At 32.1% G+C, this 11,718-nt stretch overlaps 1 protein-coding gene across 1 annotated transcript; it reads left to right on the forward strand.

Annotated features, from left to right (window-relative positions):
• Window positions 1-1,415: 1,415 nt before the first annotated feature.
• Window positions 1,416-11,496, forward strand: LOC127720830 (uncharacterized). Its single transcript, XM_052227578.1, has 9 exons — window positions 1,416-1,431; window positions 1,663-1,836; window positions 2,361-2,501; window positions 5,910-6,092; window positions 6,478-6,733; window positions 7,131-7,294; window positions 9,041-9,217; window positions 9,733-9,985; window positions 11,313-11,496. Exons 1-9 carry the CDS (start codon window positions 1,416-1,418, stop codon window positions 11,494-11,496), a joined length of 1,548 nt encoding a protein of 515 aa, XP_052083538.1.
• The last annotated feature ends 222 nt before the right edge of the window (window positions 11,497-11,718 follow it).

Raw genomic sequence — 11,718 nt, forward strand, 5'->3', positions numbered from 1 at the left:
GTGGAAGAGACAAAGACATTGATGAATGTTGTTAGACTCACGTAAGATATTGACAAAAGAAGATATGGTTTTTATGAGAAATTCTGTCAATGAATACTAAAAATAATAACAAATCATTAATAGAATACAGTTGTTCTTCATCTGAACAGTTTCTTTAAATTCTACAATAACTTGAATAAGCTTTAATTAAGGGCAGATACAGAAAAGATCTCTTGTTGATTTTTCCTAAAAACTTTGACTTAAAGTCTATTTAGTTATGCACTATCACAATATGCAAAGAAAATATACCTTCATGACTTACTTTTCTAGATATTTTAGGTTTGAAATTTGCAGGTTTCATGTTTAATATTTTACGAAAAAAATTACACAACTTTCAAATGAAAAGAGATATTTTCACTCAGTTGGTTGCAATGTATTCATCAAATTAAAGTATTCCACAAAAGACAAATTTCATATCTGTTTCTATGCAGATTTTGTCACAATCTTTAATTCAAGTATCCTCAAAACTGCAACTTTTACTAAATCTATAGAAATATATAAAAAAAACACTGCATATTTAAATAGACATTTGCTTGAATTGAAGGCAATCACTGACATAATGACATTTAATAAAGACTCGTGAAAATTGAAAGTATTAAGAATTTTTTTTTAATTGAATTCCCCAGTACATCAAAGTATGAAGATAAAAATGTGTATATATTTTCAGATATACTATCACAAACCTACAGTCTGCCGGTAAATACCAGTTGGATATGACAATGGAGATCTGCTTTAATTCTTCAACATCATGTGACTTTGAAATGACCGTGTTCAGTGGTACACAGCTTCCTAAACAGTATTGCTTCACTGGTTCAACTTTCTTTGATTCAGGTATGTTTAAAAAATTTATATAGGTTCGTTTAAAATGGTCTGACCTTCTGTACATACCAAAACAGAAAAGAACCAAAAAGTAGCCGAAATGAGCATACACATACTTATTTTATATACATATAATACACAAAATTTTTATAGTGCTAAGAATCCTTGTAATAATTGAAAGCATACTTCCAACTTATATTGTACATTTTACAGGGATATATGGACACCAAAATAAAAGAGACAGTTTAACTTGGTTTTTAGAAGAAACAAAATTTTATTATGATAGATTATCATTATTTTTTTTTATCAAGGATTTTAATCTTATCATTAAGACATTTGTTTATATGCATATTATATTTTTTAAATAGTAATATCTTGATAAATTTTGCTGTAAAAATAAATAAAAAGCAAATACTTTCGTTCTCTTAATGTTTATCCTAACTTAAAAAAATTTATTTTCATTCGTTTATTTAAAGATGTCAGCATATTGCCCAGTGGCATTGGGTATGGTGATATAAAAAAATTTTGTTTTCTCACTTGTTTTCAAAATTACAAAAATGGTGAAAGCATGCTGTATCTGTAGTTAGGATTGTGAATGTACATATTCCGTCCTCTGCTTTGGTTTTGGAAAATGGGTGCACAGTGGCTGTGTATATCGTCAGACCCATATATATATATATATGTGTATTAACGTTTTTGCATTACAAAATATATCTCAATTTAGGTATCTCTGAAAATTAGAGTGTTAATTTTTTAGTTTTTTGACAGTTTTCGTATGAATAAATTTGCATATTTATTTTACAGCATTTTCACTGAACAACTTTTTACTGGCTGAGAATCAAGCTAAGGTCGATCCATTACCATCAGCGACAACAACCAAACTGTTACAAGATACTGGAATTAGTGACTACCTTCAAGTAACTGCATGTGATCACTCTGTCTCACCTTTTACCACAGCTAATGGCAGACTGAATGATGGTAAGTAACTCCATGTGATCACTCTGTCTCACCTTTCACCAGAACTAATGGCAGACTGAATAATCGTAAGTAATTACAACGGTTTATTCTGTTGCACCTTTCACCACAGGTTTTGGCACACTGATTGATGGTAACAACATGGCTTTATATAGTTCAAAAAGTTTTAATTAGAACATTTGTTACTATTTTCAAATTTTCTGAGAATTATTCACTTTCAGGTTTGAGTTAAATTTACATTGGAAACATGGCAAAATTTTGTGCAACATAGATTTACTTGCATAATTATAAATACCGGCATGCTTTTTACACCTATTTAAGGGTTAAACAATTAATCATGATAAAATAAGTTAAAATGTCTAAATCATTCGAGATAAATAAATTATACAAAGTATGTGGATGAAGGGGGACTTGAATTTAAAGATTAGATTTCTACAAAAAAAAAGTAAGCTTTGTTTTGTATTGTGAAATATTAGGGAAAAGAGTAGAAAAAGGTAATAAGGTAAAATTAAAAATTTGTTTTTCAGAATGTGGTAAACTTGGAGACTCCATTACTCTACCAGCAGACGTATCATTAAACATCCAATCAGATTGTACATCAGTTACTATGTGTTCTGACATTGGGTATATTGATAAGAAAATCCAGTCTACAGTGAAACTGGATCCCTGTACATATGAAATCACTCTTGGCATTGAGACAATGGAGACTTCTGTATCCTTGTTACAGTTCCAGTGGGGAAAACCACAATCCTTTGCCTTACAAGGAGGAATAAGAATGGAGTAAGAATATTGTTCATAAGTTAATTCTCTAGCAGAATACAATTTAGTAAATGCTATAAGAATATTTATTTGTTGAAATCATTTAGTGGATTTTTGATTCGCTGGAAGAAATTTGAAAAAAAAAAAAAAATGTTAAATTTGATATCACGTTTAAAAAATGATTTGACAGTGATTTATGAAATTTTACTTTCTCTAAGTACATGTAGTAGTAATTTAAATAAATAACGCTGTTTAAAGAATGAAGAAGTTTATGTAGTTGAAGTTTTGAAAATTGTTCCCTGTTATCTATAGTGATGAATTAAACAAATTTGGATAATTTTTTTAAATTTTTTGACAATTTCCATAGTTAATTAGGTACTTGTGCTTTTTGATGAATTGTGGTATCTGTTTTATTATATATTTCCCACACAATTTTTGCTTCAGGTATAATGTTTTTGACCTGCCCACCTCTCCATCTGTCCACCAGTCCTGTTCTTGTCATCACAACTACTCTTAAACCACACAACAGAATTTCATGAAACTTTATAGATAATATTTGATTTTTGATTTTTGGTGTTTTAACGCCACTTTTAAGCACCACTTTTGGGCTATTTCGTGGCGGCCAGTTTTTATTGGTGGAGGAAGCTGGAGTGCTCGGAGAAAACCACGACCTTCGATAGGAAAACTGACAATCCTAGTCAATTAAGATTGGAGTCGAGTGCACCCGCACGAGTGGGGTTTTATAGATAATAAGGACATACTATATAGATGTGCATATCGACAGGAAATTATGATTCAATTTATTTTTCTAGGAGTTATGCCCCTTCTGCACTTATGTTGGGATGTAGGGTGTGTCAGCATGCTCATAAAGGTTCTTTAATTATGAGTATAAAGTAATGTGAGATGCACATACTGAGACATCAATCCAAAGATCACATTTCACAAAAATAAAGATTTTTAGATTATGACTGGACAATATTTGGTATGAAGTTTTATAAGCATTTATACATCTCATTTCCTTGGAGATTATTTGGTTCCACCCCCTCAGTCATAGTTTATTAACTTTGAAACTTTTGCATAGTTTACATGTTAATGTTTGTGATTTTGAGGGGAAGCACTGATGTTATGTCTATTATATTTGGTATGTAGTTGTATAAGACATTAGATTATTGCATATCATTTAGATAGAGATTAGTTGACCCCACCCACTCAGTCATGGTCTATTGACCTTGAAAATTTTGCATAGTCTACATGTTGAAGTTTATGATTGGGTCCGTTTATGAGGACGTACTTATGATAAGTCAATGATGTTTGGTATACAGTTGTATAAACATTGACATATCTTATTTTCCCTGCACATTCAGTCATGGTCAATTGACTATGAATTTTTTGCATATTTTATGTGTTAAAGTATTGGTAATTAAAAGTTTAAAATTTTTCTTTTAAAATATAGGTACATCAAGATGAGACATATCTATGAGCCATCAGTTTATTAACCTTATCAATGTTTTTCCAAATTATTTAATTTCTTATAAAAGAATAGAAAATGAACCAAAAGGTCACCTGTATGTTTCTGTTCTATTCTGCCCTTTCTGATATTGCTTTTTAATCTATTATCTAGCTATGTGATATATGATTTAACCAGTGAAGGAATGTATCTGGTATGTGTTGACATGGGTCTAGGTCTGTGTATGGGGACTTCACTAATATTCCTTATTTCATACTATTTTCCAGCTATGTGATCCATGATTTAAACAGTGAAGGGATGTACCTGATGTCTGTTGACATGGGTCTGTGTATGGAGACTACAGACAGAGACATTTGTGATGTTAAACATATAGTGTTACATAATGTCAAAATACCAAAGAAGTCCTGTAATTGGAATAGAAGATTTGCATTTTCTGGAAATCCAAGTAAGAACAGTCAAAGTTATGTTTTAAATGTTTACTTCTGAATGCTGTAAAATTATAAGTTTATTCTTTTTAATAACTTGAATTTGAACAAGGTGAACCAACACCTGAAGTGGTAATCGTGCGGTTGGGTAATAGTGGGTGGATACCGAAAGGTATTCACAGTTGTCTTTCAGTAGATAAGTAAAATAAAACGATAATAAAGACAACAACACCCATCAATTACCGCATGGTAAGAATTTAATCTGGTCGACATGTTTCGCCAACAAGCGTGGCGTCTTCAGGACAATATTACATATGAAATCAAACAGTGAAGTACAAATTTTGCGGTTGTGTGGTTCGCTGAAAGTAACGTAACAATAGAGGTTGTTATGACGACGTTATAGATATAAATAGAAAGTGAAAGTAAAATAAGAATCTAGTTAAGTTAAAAGTGAAAGTTAGTCAATAAAGTTATTAACGATGTGGTTAGCTGCTATTCTCACACGTCTGTGTAGTTGTTCTCATGTAGGTTTCTAGTGGTATTATTGTAGAAATGATGAAAGTAGATCATAAAATGTCAGTTCATTTCCAAATTGGACAACACCCCACTGGCCATCCCGTACCAATTCAACTGGCTTCGCTCCTAGGGAGGTACTGCTTCCAATTGTGTTGGTAAAAGGGTAAAGTGTATGATCGCCGCAATTTTGGGGATTGTAAATCTTGGTAGATTCGTTTATAAAAATTTACTTTGCTAATAAAGTAACCGTGGATCAGGCTTTTCTTTATAATTGTATGGTATGATAAGTACACGAAGTCAAAATAATTCGGAATACCAGGCATTTAACTTAGAGAAAAAAGGAAAGAACCAGAAACGAAATGAACCACATAAACCACAAAACATATTTATAAGGAAAAGCTTCATCCACGGTTACTTTATTAGCAAAGTAAATTTTTATGAACAAATCTACCAAGATTTACAATCCCCAAAATTGCGGCGATCATACACTTCACCCTGTAACCAACGCAATTGGAAGCAGTACCTCCCTCGGAGCAAAGCCAGTTGAATTGGTACGGGATGGCCAGTGGGGTGTTGTCCAGTTTTTAATAACTGTATAATTTTTCAAACTTCATAGAGAATGTACCCAAATAAAAATTTTTACCTGTCTATCCTCATACATCAGGAATTTTACTAAGTTACCTGTAATTAATCAGAAGTAGCAGCATTGCTTGGGACATGGCCTTTGACTATTATTAAACACTTGAAGTATACTATTTTAAATGTTAAATAGAATTCCATATTGTATTTTTTTTCCAAAGAAAGAACTAAAAATGTATTTTTTTCTAAAATTATTCTAGCTTCACATTTGAATTTTTCGACACATACTTCTATTTGTAGAAATCAGACCACATTTTCCATTATTTTAGGTTTTGAATTGTCAACCTGGTTAACTAGTAACAGTTATACCAACTCAAATCCCCTGTCAGATCTTGTCATCATTGAACTTGAAAGATTCCTACAGTTAGATGAATTTATACAGCCTAGCCACTGTGTGGCATCTTCGGCACCGTATACACCCGTCAACTCTGAAGGCTGGGCTATTAGTTCAGGTAAGATTATATACAGCCTAGCCACTGTGTGGCATCTTCTGGACCTTATACACCTGTCAACTCTGAAGGTTAAAGGGTGTTAGTTTAGGTAAGATTATATACAGTCTTAGCCACTGTGTGGCATCTTCTGTACCTTATAAACCTGTCAACTCTGAAGGCTAGGTGGTTAGTTCAGGTAAGATTATATACAGCCTAGATAGTTTGTGGTATTCTCTGCACCTTATACACCTGTCAACTTTGAACATATAAAAATGCAAGTTATGTTTTACTTTTTTATACTGATTTGTTCATTTTGCAAATGGACTGGAAAACAACTGAAAACTGTAAGTGTTTAAAAGAGTTTCATTTGTGCTGTCAAAATAGTATACATGTATTTTTCCAACAGGATGTCAGAATGCTCCAACACTCACTACATTGCCTGGTTCTGGTATTGTATGTAACCTTGGTGACAGCTGCACTAAAATTGATTGCTGTGTTGACATTGCCAAGTTAGATACAACCTTCAGAGTTTATGCTGACCTTGATGTGTGTAGTAAGGAATTCACAGTTGGTGTAGAGAAATTCAATAGAACTATATCCCTGTATAGTTTCCAGTATGCACAAGAAGATACTTTCTCCTTCGGAGGACTTGTTAATATTAAGTAAGAACATTTTGATTGAATTTAAGATTTCATTTTACCCCTTGAAAACAATTTTTTTTTGTAAAACTGTCATTTTGCATTTTTTAGTGGTTATTTTAATTGACAATGAAATGTTACAATCAAACACACTTTTTATACACAGTGAAATAATTTTTGATGAAATTTATTTATTTTGATAGCTCAATTTTCTAGTAAAAAGGGCAAATGATATAAAAAAATTATATATGATTTACAAAGGAATATTGGGAGCATTTGAATAAAAATCTGAAAATAGACCTCTTTTTGTTTCTTCAGGAGGTTGTTTTTTTATATGCTCTCAATGACTTAGCATATTATGTTACCGCATCCATTTTTTCTTCCTTCCTTTTAAAATCTGACAGTTTTCCTGGTTCTTCAGATACAAAGTAGTGAACTACCAGAGTGAGAGAGTGTTTGTAGTTAACATGGACATTGAAGTATGTTATTCTGCTGCTGGACCATGTGCAGTACAACGCACAGTATTGACTGATGTAAAGTTACCCAAATCTTCATGTAACTACAGCCAGCCATATGCCATTCCTGGTAAGTACAACACACAGTATTGACTGATGTAAAGTTACCCAAATCTTCATGTATATACAGCGAGCCATATGCCATTCCTGGTAAGTACAACACACTGTATTGACTGATGTAAAGTTACCCAAATCTTGTATTTTAAATCAACCCAGGATTGAAATATTTGAAGTCCTCTGACTGAATGGCTAGGTTCACATCAACTCTGGTGTAGAATAGTGTGTTTGACGTCAGAATGTAAACGTCAGGTAGAGATATAAAAGAATTCCGTTGTTCAAAGTATTTTCAAAATTATAATAGAACAATGAAATAATGGCATTATAAGAGAACAATAACATAATAGTGGGATGTTTAAAAGTACAGAGCCACGTCATATGTACCAAAGAAACACAAAAAGTCACACGTACAAAGCACACCAGCAAAAATGAGAGATAATACAAACAACACATTGACGGGATGCATAAGTAATGAGCCATGTCAAATTGATATCACCAAAAACAGACCAAACAGTAAAAGTAATATTAATAATAAAACAAAGACAAATAAAAGAACAATATAACACGTTATTAAGATGATAAACAACGTCAGTACGCAGAATCTATACACCAAGACCATCATTAATTATTTGTGAAGTTGATACGGAATATTTATCAACAAGGTCTTGGTACCTTCCGATGACCTTTTTTAGAAAAAGAACGAGATGTTCTTTGACATACTCCTGGTTAATCAACTTTCTGCTCAGACACTGGTGACGTTTTACAAAGTCTGAGTAGGAGCTGCAAGTTCTTGAATATCGAATAAGTTGGGAAATGTATATCCCATATGCAGGTGAAGTATAATGCTACTAAGGTGAGGGAAATTGATAATTTCAAAATTAAAACTGTCTCGTTTGTCATAGATTCTGGTAATGAGATGACTTTGTATGTCAAATTCGAGGTATAAGTCTAAAAATGAGGCGGAGGAAGCACTGTGTCTGTTGTTTCTTTAATTTCTAGTTCTGGGGGATATATTAATGGAACCCAATCAGAAAAGTTCGGATTGTTAATGGAAAGAACATCATCAATATATCTAAAAGTGAAATTGAATAATCTGGCTTCTTTGATCTTCTTGTTTTTGACAAGTGTCTGAAGGAACTCCGATTCATATGAAAATAAGTAGAGGTTTACAAGGAGAGGCGCACAGTTTGTTCCCATAGGAATGCCGACAATTTATTGAAAAAGTCTACCTCCAAATTCAACAAATATGCTGTCGATAAGAAACTCCAGCATACTTATCACTTTTTCCTCTGTGTAGCATGTTTTACCCTTTTATTTACTATTAACAAAATATGCCTTATGATATCCCAAAGTTATTGAATTTAGTTTTTCTGCCAGTTAACATAACATTCACTCTGTGGTTAAAGTTTTTAAAATTTTAATAACTTTTTAAAGTATCCTGGATTTCTACCAATCTTGGACAGGAGCTTGTTTATGATCAAAAGCTACAGTATCTAGAAGGAATTTTGTAAAAATATATTTCCTGTTTTTCCGTACGTACTTAATGATTCTGACAGTTTTGTACATTACAAAAAGTCATTAATTTCCTTCTTTTATAAGCTAAAGGCTACTTTATTCAAGAAGTTGGAGACTTTGAAATAATCTGAAATATTTTTCTGTTGGTCAAAGATGACAGACTTTAAACATATTTGAATTTTTATGTGCTTATACCTAAATCTTAATTGTAGTAATTTTACTGATTTATTGATGAACTTTACAGATTTCTCATTGGTGTCTTACATGAGTGAGTTGGATGTTAATACCAATGCCAATAAGTTACCTAGTTGGGCTGTTGACTTACTGATGGAAGAATTAGGAATAGCAGGTTTCCAGGAAGATCCTCAGTGTGAATTATCAAGCTATTCTGGAGCTCAATCTAATGGATGGGATACAACAGGTACAGTTTTAACATCAAAAAAGTAATCTCATTCTTATACCTATACATGGAGTTTAGAAATCAGCATTTAAGACTTGAAAAGCAGCAGTTCAAGTAATAAGAGGAAACTTCATGTTTGAAAACTATAAGGTAATTGACAGACTTCATGTTAAAATCAAAAAGTTAATAAGTCTAATGCATACTGTACTCAAAAATAAATAAAATAAAGTTTGGAATAAAACTCAAAGAAATATCCAAATGCATGTACTAGCATGTACATGTATATATTGAAGCAAAGACTGGTCTACTTGGAGTCATAATAAAGTATTCAAGTTGGATGACGGGCATTCCTGGGGAGGCAGTTACTTTGTGAACTAGCTTTTTAAAAAATTATTTGACTAAAACATGTCAGTCTTGTTCAAAGAAGGGTTCCTAATCATATCACATTTATATGGGTCTAATTTGCATGTACTCCTTGCCACATTATTGATTCAATTATTAATGATGAAAGTTCATTTCAACTTATTACTTTTTAGCTTGTGGAGAACTTATAACCCTACCACAGTTACCAGCCTATACACGGTGTAGGTTACCAAGTTACTGTACTGGTGCCCAGTGCTGTTCTAACATTGGTTATCTTGGGAGAAAGTTGGAAGTCTTTGTCTTTGTGGATCCATGTAGTTACTCTGTCAGTATTGGACTGGAGAAAAGAAATATCAATGTTACATTACTGGAATTTACACAAGGCAGTTGGCAGACAGTCACTTTAGGCAATCTACTCAGACTACAGTAAGTACACAAGGCAGTTTGCAGACGGTCACTTTAGGCAATCTGCTTAGACTTCGGTAAGTTTTTATGGAATCTAATATATATATTATAATAAAGATACATATTTACTTAATTTTTGTCAATTGATTAAAGAAAATTAGGCAATTTAATCATTAAAGTTGTATTTTTAGCTCACCTGGCCCCAGGGCGAACTGAGCTTTTGTCATCATGTGGGGTCTGTTGTCCTTAGTTTCGTCCCCAATGTCCTTCTTAGTTAACTTTTACAAAAATCTTCTCCTTTGCAACTACAGGGCCAAATTTAACCAAACTTGGGCACAATCATCATTAGGGTATCTTAATTAAAAAAATGTGTTCTATGACCCTGCCTGCCAACCAAGACCGCTGACATGGCTAAAAATATAATGTAGGGGTGAAATGCAAGTTTTGTCTTATTATTTTGAAAACCATTCTAACTTGTTATAGCAGTTATTGCCCTTAAATGACAAATTTTACCTTTTTTTTCATTTTTGCCTATTATTTTGAAAAGTATAATACGTAGAGAGAAACTTTAAATTTCAAAAATAATCAGGAAGACAAGTTCTACAAATAAGTCGTTCATCAACTTCTTATTAGTCATTAGAGTTATAGCCCTTCAATGAAGATTTTTACAAAATTTTTGCACTTTTGCCTCATATCTTAAAAATATTAATAGATAGATAGAAATTTAAACAAGAAAAAAATGATCAGCAAGACAAGATCTTCAATTAAGACAATTATAGAGGGAATTGTCCGACTACTACTCTATTTTGAATTATTGCCTATATTACTATAGAAGATAGAGGGACACTAAACAGACTAAATGATCAGCAAGACAAGATCAACAAAACAGAGGTTTTTTTCACGAATTATATTTTGTCTACAATGTTGGAGAGTGTCTTTTGTTGAATATGCAAATAAACCAAAGTGAGCAACACAGGATCTTTAGAGCCTGTAGCTGATTGTTATGAACAATTTTGCAGTAAAAAACATATATGTATCATATTATAAAACTATAGAGACTTTATTGTGCATACCAAGTTAGTTTAGATTTTGAATATCTTTGTGATTTATTTTGCATAACAAAAAAGATTAAAATAATTGTATTACAAGAGTGATTTGATGTCAACACTTAAACATTTTCTATAGCTGTTGTTAAAATTTGAATTGAACTGAACATTTTTGATAGCTGTTGTTAAAACTTCTGAATCACTCCTGTTGTTAGCCTCCAAACAGTCACGTCAGACATTTAAAATAAAATTCTTATGGTTTATATGTAAACATCGTTCATATCATTTATTATATATTATAGATACAAAGCAGAGGAGTTGACAGCTGAGAAAGTTTACTTGTTGTACATGACGATCAGCATATGTTTTGAAACTGTTGGAGATTGCCGTTATTCTTACACTGTATTTAATGGTGTAAAGATTCCCAAACAACCATGTGACTGGTCAAGAGGATATGCTATTCCAGGTCTATATAAAAATGTGTAGAAAATTTCACCTGAAATATGTAGCTGAATTCTTTTTTGTAGCTAACAAGATGAACTTTGAGCAATTTCCTCACGTATAATACCTTTGCTATAAGTATTTGGTAAACAGAAAGTTAATGATCTGTGAATTTGAATGAAAATGCACAACACTGTTATAGCATGCTATGTTTGGTAGATTTCATATTACACATTTCAAGTTCTTTTTATGGCTAGCCTTTATATA

Source organism: Mytilus californianus, unplaced genomic scaffold, assembly GCF_021869535.1.
Source record: "Mytilus californianus isolate M0D057914Y unplaced genomic scaffold, xbMytCali1.0.p SCAF_11, whole genome shotgun sequence".
NCBI lineage: Eukaryota > Metazoa > Mollusca > Bivalvia > Mytilida > Mytilidae > Mytilus > Mytilus californianus.

Coding starts and splice junctions, on each gene's coding strand:
- LOC127720830 (XM_052227578.1), top strand. Junction 2,502..5,909: donor TACAGTGAAACTGGATCCCT/GTACATATGAAA, acceptor CCATTATTTTAG/GTTTTGAATTGTCAACCTGG. Junction 6,734..7,130: donor GGAGGACTTGTTAATATTAA/GTAAGAACATTT, acceptor CTGGTTCTTCAG/ATACAAAGTAGTGAACTACC.